The 22,538-nt window shown below is 42.2% G+C and overlaps 1 protein-coding gene across 14 annotated transcripts; it reads right to left on the bottom strand.

Annotated features, from left to right (window-relative positions):
* Nucleotides 1-225: 225 nt before the first annotated feature.
* On the bottom strand, nucleotides 226-21,402 carry cnot1 (CCR4-NOT transcription complex, subunit 1). 14 transcript variants are annotated; one of them, XM_069527774.1, is made up of 49 exons: nucleotides 21,252-21,402; nucleotides 19,350-19,647; nucleotides 19,129-19,236; nucleotides 17,572-17,664; nucleotides 17,207-17,275; nucleotides 16,071-16,125; nucleotides 15,425-15,628; nucleotides 15,153-15,321; nucleotides 14,851-14,977; nucleotides 14,464-14,574; nucleotides 14,041-14,211; nucleotides 13,705-13,832; nucleotides 13,119-13,359; nucleotides 12,866-12,985; nucleotides 12,424-12,546; nucleotides 12,156-12,307; nucleotides 11,831-11,981; nucleotides 11,341-11,554; nucleotides 11,088-11,228; nucleotides 10,491-10,615; nucleotides 10,047-10,333; nucleotides 9,892-9,969; nucleotides 9,509-9,764; nucleotides 9,252-9,392; nucleotides 8,982-9,161; nucleotides 8,736-8,852; nucleotides 8,534-8,644; nucleotides 8,297-8,374; nucleotides 7,800-7,977; nucleotides 7,339-7,508; nucleotides 6,920-7,216; nucleotides 6,617-6,757; nucleotides 6,225-6,329; nucleotides 5,953-6,072; nucleotides 5,517-5,711; nucleotides 5,279-5,421; nucleotides 5,048-5,156; nucleotides 4,722-4,891; nucleotides 4,291-4,522; nucleotides 3,955-4,203; nucleotides 3,665-3,828; nucleotides 3,420-3,537; nucleotides 3,186-3,287; nucleotides 2,887-3,060; nucleotides 2,471-2,620; nucleotides 2,188-2,368; nucleotides 1,741-1,873; nucleotides 1,523-1,657; nucleotides 226-1,178 (listed from the first exon to the last, which is right to left on the bottom strand). In XM_069527774.1, exons 2-49 carry the CDS (start codon nucleotides 19,449-19,451, stop codon nucleotides 1,100-1,102), a joined length of 7,197 nt encoding a protein of 2,398 aa, XP_069383875.1. In that variant the 5' UTR covers nucleotides 19,452-19,647; nucleotides 21,252-21,402; the 3' UTR covers nucleotides 226-1,099. The 14 variants fall into 14 exon arrangements, with proteins under 14 accessions (XP_069383875.1, XP_019957711.1, XP_069383870.1 ...); XM_020102152.2 differs by having other exon boundaries at nucleotides 9,509-9,754; nucleotides 9,891-9,969; nucleotides 11,103-11,228; XM_069527769.1 differs by having other exon boundaries at nucleotides 9,509-9,754; nucleotides 9,891-9,969; nucleotides 11,819-11,981; nucleotides 17,572-17,670; nucleotides 21,252-21,393.
* Between the last annotated feature and the right edge of the window lie 1,136 nt (nucleotides 21,403-22,538).

Below are 22,538 nucleotides of genomic sequence, written 5' to 3'. Positions count from 1 at the left end.
AGTCAGTAACATTTTCTAGTATCTGAGGTGTTGGAGCTCGATCAGGTTATTCAGTTTACTCAATGACATTCTCAGACCATTTCACATTTTGTAGTAAAAAAAACAAGAAAAACAAATGACAGTTTTTAAAAGCATAATAAAGAACAAGATGAAAAAGAGAGCGTGTTGCTATAGAAACATCTGGTACATTGACACCATCGGCTTGTCCTCAAAGAACACAGATGCTTTGCAGTTTGAATGCTTTATTTCCTGTATGTATGCATACTGCAGTTAAGTAGCAAGAACTAAAGGCAAACTAGAAAGGACTACAAAATACAACACACGGACCAATACATTTACAAAACATTCAAAATGTTACAAAATGGGCTGTATTGGTCCTTCTATTGTTGTTCTTCAATTTGGAACTTTGTACAAATTGTCAAGATACGATGTCACCGTCACTTTGCACAATTTTACAAGTGCCAGGGAGAGACTTCCAGAGCCAGCTTCAAATGGACAGACCATCAGCAAACCGTCTCCACCAACACACCGACACACCAGGGGTAGACCCCAACCGCACCTGGCAGACTAAACTACAGCTTCCTGTCCCACTCAGGGATAAAAATGAACCAAATCAAAGTAGCAGGCAGCTTTTTTTCTCTTCAATCATCTACCTTTCAGCCTCTGAAAGCAACAAAAAAAAACTTCAGAAAAAAAGGATTTGTGTGGGAGGAAAGCAAACCAAGAACTTTGGTAGTGAGTGAAAATATGTTTACATGTCTTAACATGTCAGGATACATTTTATTTGACATGTGAATTGTTCTCCACTTATTTACTCTCCCATTTTCCTTTTTTCAATATTTACATCAAAGCATCAAAAAAGTATATTAAACAGCATGTCCCAACCCATTCTCTCCGTCTCAATTCAGCCCCAACGGGATCAACAAAAATCTATATCTCCAGATCCATGAGCAGTAGTCCTTTCGTCCACATCTCAAGTGACTGTGGTTGCCAGTTTATCCAGTGCCAACAGTAAAGAGGGAGGTGTGTGCGTGTGGTGGGGGAGTGGGTCAAGGCCACGGCATCTCTCCCGAGGGCAATGAGCTGGCTGGTTCACATGCTAGCTGGCACCGGTGCCTTCCATCACCTGCTGGGCCTGCTTCTGTCCCATGCAGCACTGAGCTACAGACTGGAACAGCCTGAGGACGAGAGGGGAGACATTATAGACGTCTGTTAGGAAGAAGAAAAGTTCTTCACCTCCACCAAGGAGGTTGTTTTCACCCTAGTGGAACTGTTCGTTTGTCAGCAGGATTAGAGAAAATCTACTGAAGGGACTTGCACTTCATAGAAGAAGGAGACATGGGCCAAGAAATAACCCATTAAAATTTAGATTTTAAAAGAAGGGCTGATCCAGGGTTTCTTTTCTTCTTCTTTTCTTAAGGGGGCTGTCATTCTAGTTTCTTTATCATAATCATCAACACCATTCTTTAAACAGTTTTCTTCTCGTGCAGGTTCAGCACAATGAGTCCAACAGGGAACCTACTTTTCAATCTCAGGGGCACAGTGCACAAAGTCGTGGCTCCAGAACTTGAAGGCAGGATTCTTGATCAGCTCGATGAAGGTGATGAGGAGACCCCATGGGTGAGGCCTGTTCACAATCAGCCTCTCCAACAGAACCCTGGAGCGGGACACACAGCTTTGATTAACAAAGAGAAACTTAACTTGGTGATGGATGAATTTTCCTTTGTCGCTCGGACTCACCTGGTGATCTGCTCTTGGATGGCCTCTGTGTTGGCTTCAGCAAACAGATAGAGCATGGTGCAGCTGAAGTAGTGAGTGTGACTGTTGGGGTAACGCAGCTGATTTGCGATCGCGTTCAAGAACAGGTAACGCCCTGAGAAGACATGACAGCAGAAATATGATCAGAGGGCTTCTGGTTTTTATTGCAGAACATAATAAAATCCGGTTCAGAGTTGCACCAAATACAAACTCACTACCAAATATCACTGGTTAAACTTAAACCTCAAAACCACACAGCCAGAAACATTCCACGGCAGGTTACACCATCTTAAAAAGATGGTTTGGACAATGGCCTGAAAAGTTTTAGTGCCGACTAATGTTAAATATCTATCACATAAAGTTTTAATCTTCCCAGGACTCATCTACCATTGGATAGAAAACAGATATATTTTGATTCTGCTTCCTTACCCTCAGTGTCCAGGTCCACGGCCAGGTTCTGGAAGATGTCCATGTGTGCAGAGTGAGTGATGGTGCTCATGGAGGGTGTGCTGCCCTTGTTGTGGATGTGAGCGATGGCCTGTGTGCCTACGTACAGCACGAGAGCATTGATCAGCTGGATGTTGTAGCGATTTCCCGGCTCATTGGACACCTGGAGACAGAAAGAAATCATTAAAGCATTAATACTCATTAGAGAATATATTAATCCTCAGACTAACAGTAATAACGTCAAATAGATCGACACTGGTCTTACCTGCAGGTTGCTGCGCAGCTCTGAAAGGAAAGTGACTGGTGATCGTGTCTTCAGATACGAGTCCAGGTCCTTCTTGAACTGCGAAGGCATGACGCCTGTGAAGTTGGTGAGGATACGGGGAGCGATGTTGATCTCACTCAGCATGTCCACCTGCAGAAAAAATTCATGTGTTAGTATTCTAATAAATAATGCAAACTCGAGCCTGACCAATTTGTGTGGGCTAATATTAATATTAGGGAGTGAACATTTTCAACCAAACCAAATATAAAGAATTTAAATTATGAAAATAAACACATAAGTTAAACACATTTTATTATGTCAAATGTGAATGCACATCTGTAAAATAAAGGTTTTATATCATTTTATATTTAACCAGCACGATCAATCTGCTCAAATAAGAGAAAGGGAGAATGTACCTTGAGATTGGGTGTGAACGGATCCGGGAGCCTCATGTTGCGTGGGAAGGCACTGAGGATGAGGTTGCGGAGCTGGATGCAGTTGGGTGGAATAACATCACAGAAGCCGTAGTGATAGTCACACAGGAACTCTGGGAAATCATGCAGCAGGACCAGGAGCACTCGCAGTGTACCCTGAAACAACCAATAAAAAAAAAAATTAGAACAAACATTTTCATGCAACAAAACGGGACAAAAAACGCTTTTGTGGAACTTGTCTTAAGAGAGCGAGCTGTTGCTGAGGAAACAGGAGTGAGCACCTTGTAGAGGATTTGCATAGGTTTGTTGAGTTCTACATTCCTCAGGAAAGGGGCCAGGTACTTGAAGAGATCAATCAGCAGCTGTGCGTACATGGGCCAACCCTGGAAGACAACATCATTCAATTAGACCAAAATCCAAACATTTGGGGAAAACAGAGATTATTCTATAAAGAAAGTCAAATGTAAGCTTTATTAAAGTTAGTAAAAATAACATGGTCATTTCTTCTTGAATACCTTCTGCTGTGGTGTGTGCGCGAGCATCCTGGCAATGAAGATGCGATGGGAGATGAGTTCCAGCCAGGCGTACACAAAGCCAGGTGCTTTGGTGGGTCTCAGGATGTGGAAGGTATTGCTGCAGATGGAGGGGAAAAAGTGAATCCAAAAGACAAAATACCTTTAACCACTAACTATGCATTTAAACAACAAACTGAATATCGTCCTTCTAACTCAGTCAAGGTTGATGCACATGAAAGTTTTACCAGAAGGCAGTGAGTGTCTGGAAGTTGATGGTCTCCAAGACGTGTTCAGGAGCATTGAGCTCCAACAGCAGCATGATGAAAATGCGGTGGTATGGCAGCTGTTGGAATTCTGTCTGACGGACATCATGGTCCTGGATCAACACCCCAACAACGATACCCAGCACCTAAACGCAAGAATGAAGAATGTGATCAGAATCAAGTAAATCTATAACATAACAAATAACAGTTTGAGCAGAATATCCCTCTATGCAGATATATTTAGTGATTATATATATTATATCCTGTTGTACCTTGTTGAGGAGGTTGATCTTTGTCACTGTGTTGGTGGCCTCTCCAGAGTGTTTGACCAGCAGGGCTATGAGCCTAACAAAGGCATCCAGGTTGTGGTAACACTTGGCTCTGATAATAGCTGCGCTGGCTGCTGGGTTGTGCTGCTGCTCAGCTTGTGCCCGATAGCTGATCTCCACACACATTTCTGTGCACAGCCGGAAGAACCTTGTGATCAGATCATCTGTCTTTAAGATCCCCTGTCCGTGCATCTGGAGACAAAAGAGGCAGACGTGAGGTTAACATGAGGAGCAACGGATTTCAGGGGATTTTTACAGAATTGATAATTCAGTGTTTACCTGTCCAACAAAGGCAGAGAATGCTTTGGTACTGTCCCTGCCGGCAGCAGCTGAGTGATACAGGTTCACCCATTCCCTCAAGAGGTACTCTGCTTTCTCCCTCAGGCCTGGGGGATCGTCGTATTCTGAAGCCTGTGAAATCCCAGAGTGCATCATAAAGTTGGGTCCACCGTGGGCCCGGTCAATCATGGCTTCATAGTTGGAGCGAACAACATCCATGAGCTGGGGAAGCCTGAGGAAGAGGACACAACGACCGTCAGTTTTGAAACAATATTGAATACAGCAACTCCATGTGCATTTACTAAATTAGCTTAGGGCATCATTCAAAGTGGCAGAAAATCCACAATAGTGTGGCCATATTCTCAAATAGAACTTGAAACCAACAGACAACAAATTATAAACAAAGATTAAGCATTGCAGCAGTTCTTTACCCCTCGGGTGCGTTGGCTCTGGAGTGTGCACAGGTCCTCATCAAAGTCTCAATGGTGTGAAAGAGGTCGGCCTCTGTGACATGGCTGACACTGCGTTCATCCACAAGCAGCAGCTTCACCAACTGCATGGCGAATGCAACTGCCATGTAGTGCAATCCATTTTCCATTGACTGGAAGAAAACAAAAATCAAAGTGCAGGAATAAATCCAATGCTAATGTACCATCATCATTTTCATATTACAACAGCAAGTCCCTAAACAAAGATGTGTAGAGATGGAAAATAAAATATCAACTGACGTTAACTACAAACTTTGTGTATTTTGTACCTGTGCCAGGTGCAAGTCATACTGCTGCATATTCACAAGATGGTTTCTGATCAGAAGCTCAACAGCCTCTACGTTGTATTTGTACTCATCACGGCATTCTATCAGACACCTGTAACCACAAACACCAGGTAAATTAGACACTTATGTTCATAAAACATCCTGTGTGTGGAGTCACCTTGTGTAGTACACCACAGGGAAAATAATTTGAAAACCAAATGTTTTCCTACTCACCTGGTGATCTGCTTATTGCACCACTGTGGTCCATAGGCACGTCCATCCTGCAGGGCTTTGAGCACCAGCAGGTGGCACTCTCTGTAGCGAAGCAGCAAGTCAGCATCAGCTCCACTAGTGGCATCAAGAAGACCTTCCACAGCCTGGGAAATGGAGAAACCAACTTAGTAAAGCAGGCCAATACAAATGAATACTAGGACTTTAGACTTAACTGGAGCAATAGAAGTAACCACCCTACCTTCTGCAGGAGGCCAAGTGCAGCGATGCCGTCCCTGGAGTTACGTGCCAAAGCCACAGCCTCCAGCAGGCTGCGCAGGGCCTGGGTCAAGGGGTTCATGGCAAGGGCAGGGGGAATGGCATGAAGATGTTGCTCCAAGTCTGCCATGCACTTATCGTAGATCTGAGCCACATCATCTGTGGCCCATGCCTGTTGCTGTAAACAAACATACAGAGATATGGGATTTAGTTCTGAGGGTTTAAAATGGCAATATTCACCTGTGATGCTACTTTACCTGGCATGACACATGGAGCACTTAGTGAAGTGTTAGCCATTTCATTTTCTTAAAGACTGTATTGTATTTTTTAAGGAATACAATTGGCATAAATCAGAAAATAAACATTCACAATAATTTGATTGAGCACTGAAGTTGTTTTAATCGTCACCAGAGCCTCACCTTCATGGGCTGAGCCAGGAAGCCAGTGGGTTGTGAGAGATCATTACTGGGCAAGAAACCGGGAACATTTCTGGCAAACTCCTCATATACAGCCAGTTGCTTCGGGTCCACTCCTCCTACCTGAAACATAGACATGAATTTTGTTCAAATGTGTCCAGGGACTGACGACAGCGTGAAAAAAATGCTGAATCATCATAATCATATTGGAAATCAGTTGAATTAAAACCTCTTTTCAATGGTATTCAGGAAACTGGATGTTCCAGTGATCTTACCTTGAGTCTTATCTGCTCAGGCATACGTTCAGCTTGGTAAGTCAGAACAACAGGATCACAATAACGCCGTCCCTCCTGACGTGCATGCTTCCTCAGCTCAAACTCCTAGAATAATAAATACCAGATTAAGAAATCTTACAATTTTCATTACAGATTATAGTTTAAAATGTTTATGTAAAGTGAACACAAAAGATGAGAATGGAAATAATGCACTTTCCAACACATTGGGGCTTGTTGTTGAAGCAAGCCAATATTGTCTTTGACTTGGACGTTGACCAAATATAGATTTTCAGTATAATTATTATCCACTATGCTAATTAATGACTTTATAATTCCATGCTGATGTGACATTGTCCACAGTTGATGGATAAGAAATGCATTCATAGTCTCACTGTGGCCAGTCTCTTGTCCATTTCAGGACCAGCCTTCTCCACAGCTGTTTTCTGAATGAAGCAACAAGCTAATTCACAGTTGTCTTGAGCAATCCGAGCAGCAGCCTCTTCCATCATTTCCCTTTGTTGTGGGGTTGGTGCCTGAGAGAAGAAACAGTTTAAGTTAAACAAGTGGGAATGTTGCCAGGTATCAGAGGAAAAGAAAGGAAATGTGGGTGTGTGTGTGTGGGTAAATAAATATTTCTCCATTTCTTATGGTTCATTAATAATTAATGTTGTGTGCCTCCATGTTCTTCAGCTTACCCTAAGAGCAGCAGCAAAACTGTTCTTCAGGTTGGTGGCGATGCTCATGAGCAGCGGCTCACGGCAGGTGATCATGGCCATGCCAGCGGTCAGGTTTCTCATCATATGATGGGCAGCGACACGCATGCGGGACTCCTCTGAATCCAGGGCAAAGTCCTTCCTGATGATCTGCTCACAGGTTGTCATAGCAATTTTAATGGAGCGATCAACCACAGGATGCACTAGCTCCTGGACGGCTCGCTCTACTGATTGCCGTACACACTGCTTCAACTGAGGATGGGCCTGTAGCAGAGGGATCTGAAGAAAGGTGAAGAAAATATTTTTTCAATAGGAGAAAGAAAAGATGGTGCGTTCGTCTTCAGTGGTGTAATGATTTCATTAACATCTCTGCCAGAGGTTTGCAATTATTTAAGACTTACATTGACATTTATATTGATGTGTGGAGCCAGGCCAGCCAAGGCATACACATTGATGTCATGGTAACTGAACTGTGGGGTTGGGGGCCCAGTGGTTGTGCAGGCGGTGGTGGTGGCAGCTGGGGTTGAGGGAGGAGCTGCGAATGGGACAAAGTCTCCTGTTGGACAAAAAACTATAATTTGGTTAAAATCAGGAGAATGAAGCAGACTGTCCACAAACATTAACAGAAAGCAAGCAAATAAATAACAATAAATAAAATGCATTTAAGATGGAAATGTAGACCAAACGTAGGACAAGAGGTGAATCCTAACACAGACAAGTTAGCCTATAATTTAAGATGGTGACATGTTGGTTGTTGATTTGTGATATAAATATGCATTTAAATGATTATCTCTAACACATTCTAGATGTAGGAGCAGGTTGAGAACCCCCCAAAAAGGGCAAACAAATTTGTAGTATCTACCTGTGGTAGAGACTGGTAGCAACTCTTCTGGGGGTTTTGCCTCCTTCTTTGGTGCAGAAAGTTGTTCCTCTAGACTCTTCAGCTTCTCCTTGTCCTTCAGGAGGTTTCCTGGCTTCAGGTCATTTATGTCCAGAGACAAGTTCTTACACAGAACTTCAATCTCAAACTTTAAGTTAAGCTGCAGAAAAACAAGAGATCAATGTGAGCAATACAACTACACTTGTCTACTAATTCCTTTTAGTTCAATGACACCTTTGTACAATTATAAAAGTTTGAATTAAGTTCAACTGGATTTTATTGGAGTTATTGGTAAATGCATAATAGCCACCTCACAACATTAGAGTTAAGGCCTGTTTTGGCTTAGAGTTAAAATACAGATATGATTGGATATGACTCGTTATGTGGCAAGATTAGTGCGAATGAACCACCAAACTAATATTTCAATGAAATCAGTGCTTGGGTTTCTATGGCTACTAGGGTTAGGAGTATTTTTTTACCTTGAGGTCATGTTCCTGATGAAGCTCAGCAAGGACATTCATGATGGCCATAGTCCAGGGATTCTGGGGCCTGAAAACCTACAGCACAAAAGAAACACATTTCTTAATTCATTGAGGGGGGAAAAAAATCCAAGATGTTTCTGTCTGAAGTAAATTACATTAGTTTGATAAGGACAGTTGTATAAAGCAATGCCATTTGAATGAAAATGTTTTTCAGCTGCTTTCTGTGTTGCTCACCATGCTCCGAAGACTAGATTCCAAAACCTTGGCCACAAAGGGAACCACATAAAGTAATTCCTGCTGGCCTTTCACATAGGCTTCTAGAAGCAGAGACTTGACTTCCAGATCCTGGAAAAAGGAAAAATAAATTCAATAATCTGAGAGGAGACCCACCCCATAATGACACAACAGAGCCAGTGAACTTGTTTCAAATTCTTACTGTATAGAGGATAGGCTTGTTTTTAGCCAGTGTAATCATCCCCAACCAGTGGCCCAGATTCTTCAGCAGGGAGCGATCAGAGAAATTGGCAGCTGCCTTGTCCGAGGTCAAGAGCACCTGAAAAAACAGATAGAGAAATGTCAGTATTTCATAAATGTCTCTCACTGGTCCCATGTGAAAATGGCCACTGAAAAGTTTTACACTAAGAAATTAGGCAACAAATAAGTGTAGAAAAATGTATTTTACCTTGATGTTCCTGTAAGTCTCATTGAGGACCATCTTGACAAACTCTGGGTTCTTGAGAGTGTCCAGAAAGTTGGAGTACAGACTGTGGAAGTTGGGCTCTATGCTGACACGCTTCATCACAAGGTACTGAGACACCCAGGGCATAAACTCATCCTTCACAGTCTCTTTCAACTCCTCCACCTGAGAAAAAGAACATATGGCAAAAAAAGGTTATTAAAGTTTGATGTTTTCTTCCGACTGCAGTTAATGTTTTTGTTAGTGTCCCCTTACCTTCTGTGTCATGTTGGACTGAGACAGGTTGTTGAAAATAAAAGCTATCTTCTCCTGGACATTCTCTGGAGGCTCTACAATCCTTTCGGTTTGGTCAGTGGCCACAAGCAGTGTGTCAATGTTGGTAGTGTTTATGGAGGGCTGCAAGTTGGAACAAGGACAATTTCACTTTAGAATTGGGTGTCAAAACTTTATACATGTATGGTTTCGTGCATAAAAATGTAAACCAATTGCTAAGAGTGGACAGTCAAACTCACAGGCACATCCTTCTTGAAGCTGCTGGGCGTTGGTCTTGTTATGGTGGTGGTCTTTGCTGCTGTGGTTGTGGTCGTTGTGGTGGTGACGAGGGTGCTGGCCGGACCAGGTTGTGGGGCTTTAGGGCCACCAGGTTGCTGCGATTGAGCCTGGGCTTGAACTTGTGCCAGTGCCAGACTACCAGGTGTGGTGATGGAGCCTTGCATCTTCACCGGAGGGTCCCGTGACTGTTGGCCATACTCGATATACTGCACACACAGGATATTGAAAGGTACAGAGCGGGAGATTTAATCTATCTGTATGTGGGATACCCTTCCTGTCATCAAAGAGGGGACAAATTTAAATTTAAAAAGGTTACAAAGTAAATTAAGGAAACCTGATTACCTCTTGTAAATGGTGGGGGAACTGCAAGAAGTGGGCAATTGAAGCCAAGTGTTGACAATACTGAGGATAGTCCTTTAGTCTAAAAATATAACATACATTAGCAATACATAAAACAACAGTTGCTATGTTAAACCTTTTTTTAAAGCACATTAATACCTGTTTTTGAACCTATCTAGGGCAGCTATTCCAAAGTAATACATTTTGGATCCGTAGGGTTTTCTTAAGGCTTCAAGGACATATCGGAGGGCTAAGCCAAGGGCCATGTAGGTGACAAGACCCTTCTCGATAATTCCACCAAAAAGGCAGGCAGTGATGTGCAGCTCCTTGTCTGGGTACTGGGGGAAGAACCGATATTCCTCAAACAGGTTCCGAAGCATGCAGTTGAACACCTCTCGCTCCCGCTTGATGGTTGAATCCTTGAACCTCTGCAGCATCTCAAGTACCTACACAATAACATAGTTGGAGATGAGTGAATTTGAAGCACAGTTACATTTGGAATATTGATGAGTAGACCTAATAAACAGTGGCCAATTTTTCATGAACAAATTCGTTTTCGGTATGTTTGTATATATGCAAAAAAAGAATAACATGGGTACATACTTCATCCACGGACATGGTTGGGTGAGGTGGGTGGTTGTAGATGCGCTGGAAGTAACTGTTTGCTTCATCATCTATCTCCTTGCTAAAGTGCTGGTTTGCCTCGGGCCACACCTGAGAAAGGTCAGCTGGAAGAAGACAAGCAACATTTAATCATCCATTTTGTTGAATGTTGTAATCCGCAACTGGTGCAGCATGAGCAAAGTAATTGGTGAAATTCATTGCACAATCAAGTAAAAACATCAGGCACCCATAAGATTTCTAAATGATTGAGTCAGGTTAGATCTCTTTTTGATGCTTAAAAAGTCGACAAATTACACTGAAGTGTGGCTGTCAGCATAAGCAGACAAGGAATGGAAGACTGATCTGTATTTCCTCCACAAGGAACTATTTTTTTTTAAGTTGTATTGAGAAAGAAAGTTAAGTCACCTAATTGTGGATAGTTGGGTCTTTTAAAAAACTTTCATGACACCAATGTTCATCAAAACTTTAGAAAATCTGAAATTTGGAAATTCAGGACAATAATCATAATAATAACTGCAGAGGAAATACAGTGCTGAGCAGGGCGGGGCTCTCAGTCACACCACTACCACCACTTACAGGCCTTCATCTTACTCTGCTGAAAGGTAGGTGGATTCAAGCCTGGTGTGCTCATCTTCCTGGTGCCAAAAGGGTCAGTGCTTACTGTTGGCATCCCCAGACTAGAGCCAATACCAGAGCTGATGCCTGTGCTCAGGGGACCTAGAACAAACGAGACAAAATTATATATCTAACCCGAGCTTTGCTATAATTTGCTGCTTTAACTACTACTACATATGTTTGTATTGAGAAAGTAATCCAATAAGCATCGTACCAGAGTCCATACCAGGGAGCTGTGAGGACAGACTGCCAATTCCCCCAAATGGTGTGCTGGGGTTGGGGTTGGACAGTGGGGGGAAGGCCTTAGCTGGGGACTGGGGATTACTAAAAGCTGAACTCAGTGAGGTGGGGAAACCTTGCATGCTCTGGGTGTGTGAGGTGGCTGTGCCCCCTAAGTTCAAGGAACCCATGCTTGAGAGAGGGTCCATCTAGAGGAGAGCAAATAAAAAAAAGAAAAGATGATGTGAGGATTAGTCACTGGTACAAACCTGACAATGTTTCAGGAACATATTTATGAGGTTAATTGCTATATCAACAAGTAAACAAACATATTTGTGGCAGAACTATGACACTTACCTAGTTATATTTTAGGTTTCTCAATTAAGTGAGGAATACAGATCAGTTTTGTTGAGCTCAATTTCTCACATTTAAAAAAAATCTAAGTTTACATGGAGACGCATGATATAGCTTACACATAAAGGTACCTGTACAGGTGAGATGGCATCCAGGCTGCTGGTGCTGGGGGCACGGCCCTTGGGCATCACCCCTGGTGGTGGCTGCCGAGCTTTATTCATCACATTGCTGCAGTTGGCAACCATGGTGAGGATAGTCTCTGACAACTCCTGGGACACACTCCTGAGGATGAAAAGACCACACTAGTAAGTATGGAGTGTCCTCAGTCTCAATATCTCTCATCTTATGGTCAATATAATCAATCTTGAACTGATCAGGGCTGGCATGGTTGGTCATTTAAACGAATCATACAAACTTATCGTACAACATTGCTAAATAAGTGGGACCGCCACTCACCCAGCACAGGACTGCAGGCAGGCCAGCATGGTGGCTAAGGTCTCTGGCGGGAGCTGGGCACTTTTGGGCTGGTCCTTATCAGGGGCCAGACCTCCCATAATGGATGGGCAGCGCCTCTTTAGGAATGTCACACACGCCTGGATAAAAGGTTCCTGAAACACAAACATAACACAAAATTATAGTAAAATACAAAGTTCTCATGGTAATGATAAAATTAAACAATCTGCATTGAAGTTTGAGAATAACTGCACTTAAATATAAGACATACCCCATGCTCTCTGATTTTGTCAGTCAGCCATTTATCAAGTTTGAGGTATTCACGGCGCGAGGCAAGTGCAGCGAGGTCAATAACAAAGGCAAATGGAGTACCATTCAGCAGCATCGATAGAGACTGGAGAAAAGAAAACATACTGAGCATCTTGAATATATACACTCATATAAAGATCAAAGCACCAACTTTATTACTAAATCTCAATGTCTCTGAATCTTACATTTGTCATTCTGTCTACATAGGATATATAGCATATCCCTACAACCTCTAAGCTGTGGAAGGCTCCTTAAACATAGTTAATCATAAAAAAAGAGGAGGAACAATGTAATAGTTCCATGTACTTTGATGCTATTACCAAATGATTCTGCTTTGTTTTATTATCTTCATATGGGTGATTATTTTGTCTAACCCTAACCCCTAACCCTTTGTTCAAACAAACCTTCAAGTCCTGGGCCACATCCAGGATGCGAGACAACTTGGCTTGGTCATACTGCTCCCCTCTCATGTACCACTCTGCCATCGAATGCATTATTAACTGACGGATGGATGGAGACTGTCCCTAGAAAAAGAACCATAAGATTTTCATAAGTATACAAGCAAATTAAAACCTTAGTACCAAAGGAAAAAGAAAAACATGATGTCTTGAGTTGAAATCAACTCGTATTTATAGAAAGATGGATTTCAACACCAACCTGTCCATGCCAGGCGTAGTGCAGGATAATGGCAGAGTTGGGGTGGTTGCCCAGAAAGATGGGCATTAGGGTAGAGATGAGCTCATGGCGCAGTGTGTGCCAGGAGGTGGAGATCTGCAGTAATGCCAACACCAACATGTCTGGGCAGTGTTTGATTGGGAAGCTGAACAACTGCTTCACCTGCTCGTACTGGCCCACCTCAGACAGCCTGAGCAGGCTCTCGACCAGGTCCAGACTTTTCCTGTGAACAGTTTGTGACACTCGGTCAACCACAATATAGAGCTACTGAAACTGAGAAACAGGTGTGTGTTTTTATTGTTCTATCTTATTTCATGTCATTTCATGTTGAGTTGCATTTTATGTATGAAAGTTGCTGTATCAATAAAATCTATTACATTATTATTCTAAACATACAAAACAACGCATCCCAAATCATTTGAGGGATGTAAACATTTAAAGGCCAAATCACATTCAGTGGGGGAGCATTGCTTCAAATGGGCAGCTGAACGACTTAATCAGACTAGAAACCCTGAACAAAATGTCAACCCAAGAAGAAATATACATGGGTGAGCTTAAAGCACCGTACCATGTGGCAATCCCCCTGTTGTCATCCTCTGGTGGGGCCTTGAGGATGTCAGTGGCCACATTGTGACAGGGGTAGTCAGCGAAACAAAACACTTCTGGACTCATCAGAGAGTGTTGAATGAATGACAGCTGAATAAAAAACAAGAAATTAGACATTTAAAGAGAGCTCCACGGTAAACAATGAAACAGCATCACGTCTACACACAAATCAATATTATGATAAGCACTGGAATTAATTAATTAATCTTAACTGTTATTTATGACAGAAAAGAGGTATAGGTAATACTATCATTCAAGCCTTCACATTATTCTGCTGGAGCAGATATTGGTCAGTTACCTGTCCCTCTGCGTGTTTCCATGGCCGATAGATGAGATCGACAGGGAAGACCTCGATTCCCAATCCCCTCTGAATGCCATAAACCACAATTTGCAGGCCTTTACTGTCACGGATTATAAAGCCTGCATGGTCCAGTTCGTACGTCACCTCTTTGAAGTTCAGGTTGGGATTCTAAGAGACAGATGAAAATCAAAAAGTTCCTTAAAAAATAATCTAAACAAAAACTGATTTCTACAACATTCAGTATCAGGTGTATGAAAGACTATTGTATGTTTTAACTTGTTTACTGACTTTGAGAAAATAATCTTAGAGCAATAACACAAATTATCAGAGTTGTCTGTTGCAGTGTATTGGAAATAAACAAATATTACTTGGTAAAGGTTATGCCAATCTCTTTGCAAAAAAAATGTATGGTTCACTTACAACTTCTTTGACAACGTCGATGAGAACCTCGACATTCCATGTGTGTGCCTGCGAACCATCGTTCTTATCCTTACCATCACTCCAGATACCACTACCTGGAGCAGAGATGGACTGTAGAGAAAACACAAAAGCAGAAAGTTAAGCTTTGTTATACTGAAATATTAAGATCCAATAAGCCAGCTCTCCCATACCAGTAGGAATTAATATTTTACATTTTAAAATGATTGAATCCCAAAACATTCAAGTCTGAGCTTCTCTTGTCAATTTTCATTTGAAGCTTTTTTCAGCAAAGAGCTCTGCTTGACCCAGCAGATTTTCCACATAAAAAAAAAAAATCTGAGAGACTATATAGCAGCCCATAGCCCTTCCAACAAATAAACATCTCACCTGTAGGGGGATACCATCAGTTAGGCCAGAGTGTGTACGAGCCATCATGCCCAGGACCCTGGCTACCTGGCTGGCCGTCACCTCCCTCACCCCATATTGGAGGATTATATTTCTGCACTCATCCACACTGGAGAGACAAATGGACAAACACACATGGGTTGATTATGAGCCATATACTGCAGCATTTACATATAGATTAAAATAACTCAGACACCATTGAAGGATGTGTAAATCCCAGGTTATTTAAAATATTTGAATGTTGGTTGTGAATGTAGCTTCAAAGATGTTTGTTATGAATTCACCTTGCACAGAAGCCATAGCCAACTTCTTGCATGAATTCTGAGAGAGAACTCTCCATCATGGTCTTAGCCAACTCCCCCGAGTCTGGTAGGATCCTGTCCATGAGAATGTCCCGTTTTTCAGGGTACAGCAGTGGTGCGAGCACCACAGGGCAGCGCTCCTGGGGGAAATCTGAAACAACACAGTTAAATAAACAAATGCGGCAGTGCCCCACTGAATAACAGGACAGGATTTGAGTGTAGATTTGCAACCAACGTGAATTGTTCTTCCGTACCTCGGCAAAGTGTCTTCAGGAAGGCGTCAATCTGCTCTTGCCCTACCCCACTGGCTCCCTTCTGGCCAAACAGTAGATGGGAGAGCAGTAGGTGCAAGACCTCTATGGCAATGTCTTGAAAGCCACCTTCCTGGTTTCCTCCGAGATCAGCGTCAACGTATGACCGCAGGAGATCTGGAAGTTTCTGCTTGATGAACTGTGCAGCTAAGATACAGTCAAAAACAACTAGTTAAGACTAAAAATGTGGTCAATATAAAACAACTTCAGATACAATAATAATACTCCTTTCCGTCCAAACGTTTTAATCATGAATCAATTCAACATTGTTCATTCAGTTTCTCTTTAGTTCATGGTGCTTCTGGTGATTTACAAAAGGCGCCTTGTATTTGTGGTCGAGTAAGTTCAATTTAAGAATGCTGCTTCACCAACAGCACAAGTAGGTGACTACAAAAGTCTTTTGTTTAGGGAGAAAAGTATATTTACGTCTTTCATATTTTCGTCAAGGTTTAATGCAAAAAAATCATTCCAGTTTGTGCATACCAGTAGTGTTTCGCCTTAAAAATATTTATGGACAATATGGAGACTTAGAATTCAGATCATGTTTGACACAGGTTTAAATGTTTCGGGTTCTACCGGCATTACTTACCAAAGCCACGAAGGTCTGTGTTGCTGGAATTGAGCAAAGCAAGTCCAAATATCACCTTGGAAAAAAATAAAATCCAAGTTAACACACTTATTGGAATATAGATCCGATCATGCAAGACCACATTTGGAGGATGTGTGGGCCTAGCGTCTTTTAGCAGTGTGAACGCGAACCTCCTACTCAGCTGACTTCCTCTGACCTGCTTCAGTTTCACTATGAATCACACTTCTTCTCTTTTTTCACGGTGCAGCTGCATGAGATTCATTTAGACTGTCCTGGCTAATCTCTTTACTTATCTTTCGCTTGCTCAAGCTGACACACACACACCTGACACATTTGACGTACATGTTTGTTTGTGGAGCATCTGATCAGAGATTTAATCACAGGATGCATATGGGGCCACATTTGAATGCCAGGTGTGATCACACACACTCAGAGCAGTCAACATGTGATCGGATCACAAAACTACATATTGATATCAGGTGGGTACCAAAAACAAACCATGTACAATATGACAGGGTTTTTCCTCCTTAGAGAATTGCGAGGCGGCTGACAAAATTCTAGTACAGTGGAAACAACTTATAGTGATCACTTTTTTCCCCGGCCAAACTGATAACGATAAGTGGTTGATTACTATAAAAGTATTGTATAGCTTCTGTATGATAGTCTGGGAACTTGAGAGAAAGGTAACGGCGCACGCGCACACTGACTCCACTGCTCACCTATCTCACTGACACGAAGACAAACACTGTCATCGGACCCATGAGTAAAATTAGACTGGGTAAAAACGGAATTTGTAAAGTTAGACAATTTATTGGGCGCCACGCTCAGTTTGGCTCAATTCGGTTGGATGGCGAATGTTGGAGAGACACAGAGAGGAGCAGTAAATTACTGACAGACATCAACCAAATATGTAGGAAAAGACCCAAAATGATCACTGTAAGCAGACTTAGTGGAGCTGTGCATGACTCCTGTGGCTGGGCCGTGTACACTCTGGACAGTGGAGCTGTCTGGGGTCCCTGGGTCCGTGCCCTGACTCTGTACCACCCACGCCTAATTTTCACTCAGGAAAAACCCTGTATTACCATGTCCCTTTCAGTTAAGTGATTAAGATATCAGACTGCAGAGTCATCTCTTACCTCTTGGACCTTGCTGAGCTTAAGAACTTTACTCAGTTGAGTGAATAAATGGGCAGATGGCTTCAAACTCTGGAAGACAAATTAACAAACGTTGACATCAATTCCTGTCATATATCTGGAAATGAATTTCCAATTCTGAGTACACATCTAAGGTTGTTTAAGCCTGATACTGAAACTGAAAGCCAGTGCGATTCTATTTAAGAGATTTAGACAGAACAAAGACAGTAACCTATAATGGTGTTTTAAACAGATGCATATATGCTTTTAGGTAGTTTGTCTTAGCTAAGCTAAACATTATTCTCTTCAATGACATACATTCAAGCAACCATATTGATAAAAGTCACATTCCAGCATCTGCTCCTTACCTTCTGGTAGTGTAGGGGATTGTCTATGGCGTAACAAAGAGTTGAGATAAAGTTTGGCTTTGATATCAGCGACACACACTCCTGGATCAGAAACTGTGTCTTGGGCAAGTTGAAAAGCAAAACGTACCGAGAAGAGAATACAGAGAACAGAGGCAGGTGAAGAACAAAATAAGTCTAACAAGTATCAAATCACATGTCTGCCTAGTCAAAGGAATTCTTGCATGAGAATAATAATCAAGTAAAAACTATCAAGACTGTACATCAAAAATGTGCCAATATATAAATCCATTATGAAATACATGATCTCAATGGACATTATTTTGAGATGTATGCATTAACTAAGAAAGAAGACACCCTAATGAGCAATAATGAGAGGACATGAGGAGTTTGTGATGAAAACTGCCCAATTTAAAGGTGATAGTTGCAAAACAGCTGACATTTAAAGTGCATACTGTTCAATGCATTTGAATGAGAGCACTACTTTGTCAAGTTGGGAGGATAAAGGCCAGTTTATGAACAAGCTCTTTAGACAAGCCACACCAACCATGTCAGAAATCCAATGCGTTTGTAGTTGTTGGACAAACTGGAAGGCACAGTGAAAAGCCAGCTGTCATGTTGAGGAGGGTAATTTGATACCATTGAAAAAGTGGGATAATGATGCAGTCTTTCATGGAAAACTGTGTTTTGCACTACTAGTTGTTAGTATGAAGAAAAAGAAGTGCACACTCAGCACTGCTGACCAATCATGGCATGGAGTGGGTTTGAATGTTGGATCGCTGGCTTTGGACAATAAGATAAAAAAGGTTGAAGAGACTGAAAGGTGGGGGGATTTCTGATTCAATCCAGCCATCCAAAATGAGTATATATATTTCACATAAACAACAGTCACCCAAGGTCACCCACAGCCATACTCCTAGTTTCCAACATATTTAACCAGCAGTTCTATCAAAAGACTGACTTTAATGGTGCCACCTGGGTTACTGATACACGCTCACATTTCTCCCTGGAGTTCTAAAGATGTTTTCAGACATGGCTCCTGCGTAGTTTCTGCGGACTTCATACTAGGAAAGTCTGCAGAAACCCTCGCTAATACATTTGCATTGTCGCTGCAGAAAAACTCAGAAGAATCTTCAGAGTTCAGAGCATATCTGAAATCAGCTTATGTTTAATGATGGCTGGAATTTTGTGTCCATCAACACTTAGCATGTAGTAAAACAATATTGGAATGAGTGTCTTAAACATTAATTTCTAAAGAGAATATGTTTAAACTGTGCTTATATCTAAATGCTTTAATTTATTATGTTTGATTTCAGTCCCTTGGCTATGTGTACAATCTTAATTTGAATAAGAGACATGTAAAAAAGTATTTAACTTCCAAGCAGAGCAGGTGAACTTTAGTCAAACTGAAGTTCATAATTTAAATGCAAAACAAATGAATAAAGGCTGCCCCTGAAACGCCTTTTTCCTTGCTCAATGAAAACAATTACTTTTTACCACAACTATTACCACTAATGAATGAAAAAATATAAACTAGCAATGTTTCTGATCATAAATTACCTGGTGAAAGTCTTTGCCACTGCTTTTACCATCGCCACTGAAATCCACATGGGAGAAGAGACAGCGTAATAGATGCCTGTCTGCCTCAGGACCGTGACGATTTACAATCTGGGAGAGCACAGGAAGCACATCAATACATGGACACCAGGATATTTCGAGACACCTCATGTTGATGAACTATAACATCTCTGTTGACACAAAATGTTCTTAAGGGCACTTACATGTTGTATTTCTTGCTGGCTGGCTCGGTAGTTTTTCTTTGTTAAATTGTCCGCCAGATAGCTGATTTGAGACAAAGCCAGCGAGAGCGAATCAAGATTCATTGCTGGTTGGGGCGGAAGCAGGCGGCCGAGCACGGCGCAAAATCACCATTATTCCCCTTTAGTCACTTCAGTGATAGGTTACTTCTGCTCCCCCCCCCCAAAAGGTGTGAAAAAAAAATCGGCTTCCAAATGGGTTTTCCAATCAGTGGCTCCCGGTGGTAAATAAAGTCCTTCAGTTTAAAATCGAGTTCAGCATCTGGAATGAAAGAGAGATTTATAAATGTTATTTATTTAACAAATCAAAAGGTTTTGCAACAGGAACAAATAAAGAAACCAGAGACACAATTTTCTAAATTCTCTTCTAAACAGCACAAAACTTAGTACTGTAGTCTCAGCGCCAGGCAGGACTGTATTTACCATCCATTGACAACATCAAGTACTGTGACAGGCTTTGAGGCCTACGTGCATGGCAGACCTGGAGGTGCAGTGAAAAATATTTTAACTTCCGCTGCCCTGAATCTATGTGCTAAGATAGTCAGCACAATTTTAAGTTTTAGTCGAGTGTGCTATCTTCACGGCGATAGAGCTGAGTTACATAATAAACTCGACGTGCCAGTAGCCTGTGCTAGGCCTCGGTTGTACCCTAATACTTGGCACATCGATTCAAAGCTTGTTCCGTTGCTCACCGCGCAAACAAACTTCTCAGCGTTTAATAGCACATTCACTACGAAACTTGCATTCACTAGTTCAACTGCACGCAGCTTTGAGAGCAGCTAGCACCAGGATTTCATGGCGAATAATGGACAGAATATCCCCCACTGGGACAAAGAGCAAGCTAATTGGAGTTAGCTAATGTTGACGGATAAATACTCGCAAGTTATCTCCGTGTAAATTACGAGTTTAACGGCCGTAATCTCTGCCAGACGTCTTGGTGACACACGAGGCGATGGTGGTAACAGATTAAAAACTAATGGTGAATATTTTAGGGACACTCTCTTGTGGCAAGTGGGGCCACCTAGCTAACAAACCGAAGCTAACATCACCATGACGCTGGTAAACACTCGCTCGAGAGAAGTTTCAGTTAACGTTAGCCAACATGTCCACGGGCAACATGAGCTCGCGTTAACGCGAACAAATAATTCCGGATTCGCAAACCATTCCATTGTGCAGACCTTCGTTCGAAATTCGCCCCTGCTCCAGGGAATCATTTGGCCGCGGTCGATATCTCACATTATCCACCAGAATCTCTCCTACTCCCTGTAGCCCTGCAAGCTAATGCTATCAAATTAGAATATACGCGAAGCTAGCATTAGCAACGCCGCAACCTGGCGTGTGCGAATTAGCAAACGCGGCCGCTAATTTATTGTGCCCACATTTTAAATGGGCCGTTTGACTTCTTCGACAATATAAAGAAACCTCGGGTCCGCTGCACACGCCTCGGCCGTGGACGCGAAGGCCGCGACTATTGCGGGTAGGGGGGTTAGCGAGCTAACATTAGCATCAGCCTTGTTTAACGCTAGCTTCCCCCGGATGGGCTCCGACTAACCTTTGGGCTTCGCTAACACGATAATAGCAGCCGTTGCCTTTTAACGACGCGCGGACGTTCCGCCGAGCCGCCGTCGACGTTGACCCGAGCCACAACGCCTCCGGTGCAAGAACACTACGAATACCCGACGAGAAATGTGGCTAAATTCAGGGATTGTTACTTTCTCGACGGGACCAATATGACAGCAGCTCTTCAGCAAATATCCCCCACCCCGCGCTGATGGCTAGCGGCCATCCTCCGTATCAGTATCGCTGCTCGTGCTTTACGCCAAACTCCTGCTAACGGAGGTTTACGGGACGCATCGTGAGTCTCACCGCGCTTCCCAGGGAGTGGATCAGATGTTCATCCCGCCTCGCTCCTCGCAGCAAACTTGTCGAAACAGTAGAGTCGCTGTGCCTCCACTTCTGATTGATTTTCAAAATAAAATGGCGACTGTCACCGCCGCGGCGCGCTCACGGTTCGAGTGCGTGAGCTTATCCGCGCGACACGGGGCGGTAGGTGCACGCCGGTGTTCGACACCTGGTCCGAGCAGCGCGTCGCCATGGTTACCTGTTCTTCCTTTTTTCTGGAGGTGCGTTGGTGCTTAGCAACGCTGCCTCCTGCTCGTCAACACCTTCAAAAGTGATGGTGAAGCGTTAAACCTGACGCTGATTCAGATCTTTAATTGTTGTTTATCCGAATGTATTGAATGGACGTGGATGTGCTGGTGCATGCTGAAGTAAATTAATGTGTTTTTTTTATTATTATTTGCTGCGTTTTAAATCTGGCATAAATCATCTCTTCTCATTTTGAGATGAATGTTTTTGTGCATTTTCCTTGTTTTATTAAAATAATTTAAGAAGAAGATAAGATAGACTTTATTCACCCCACACTGGGGAAATTTGGACATTACAGCAGCAGAAAAGCATTAAGATAGAGAAAAATAAAATGAAAATAAGAATAAAAATATACATATATCAAAAAGATTCACCATACTCTTGTCGTTTTTTCAATACTCAATCAATCAAATTTTGTTTGAACAGCCCGTAATTACAAACCACAATTTGTCTCATAGGGCTCAACAAGGAGCGACATCCTCTGATCGTAACCTTCAACACGAGTCAGGAAAAACTACCAAAAAAAAACCGACCTATTAACAGTGGAAAAGAAAACATAAAAACCTCAGAGAGAGACACACGTGAGTGATCCCTCCCCCAGAAGTGCAAAGGGTGCTGTGTGTAACTGAACATGTCAACAAATAGCAGTATTTACAAAATTGATCAGGAGAGTTACAGAAAAGTTTGTAACACAATGGAAATCTTTGTCGATGTTTTAAGTATTTATACATAACAAAATGTCTGATAGAGATAAAGGGAGCAGCACTGAAAAATGAATTGAGGAGTTATTTTCAGTAATGGTAGAATATGTGCCTAGACATATTGTATAAACACATTTAAAATCATCCACCACAAATATTAAAATATTAAAAGTTAGATTTTGATCACACATTTTCATTTATGACTGTGCTCTCATTTGTACCCACTGTTATGTCCTCACTAATCTGCTCATTGTGTGTCATCTGTGTGTCTGGCTGTGCTGTTGTTCTCTTGTTTCACACTGCC

The sequence above is a fragment of the Paralichthys olivaceus genome, chromosome 7 (genome assembly GCF_024713975.1).
Source record: "Paralichthys olivaceus isolate ysfri-2021 chromosome 7, ASM2471397v2, whole genome shotgun sequence".
In the NCBI taxonomy this organism is placed as follows: domain Eukaryota; kingdom Metazoa; phylum Chordata; class Actinopteri; order Pleuronectiformes; family Paralichthyidae; genus Paralichthys; species Paralichthys olivaceus.
This window is presented reverse-complemented; position numbering and strand designations above follow the sequence as displayed.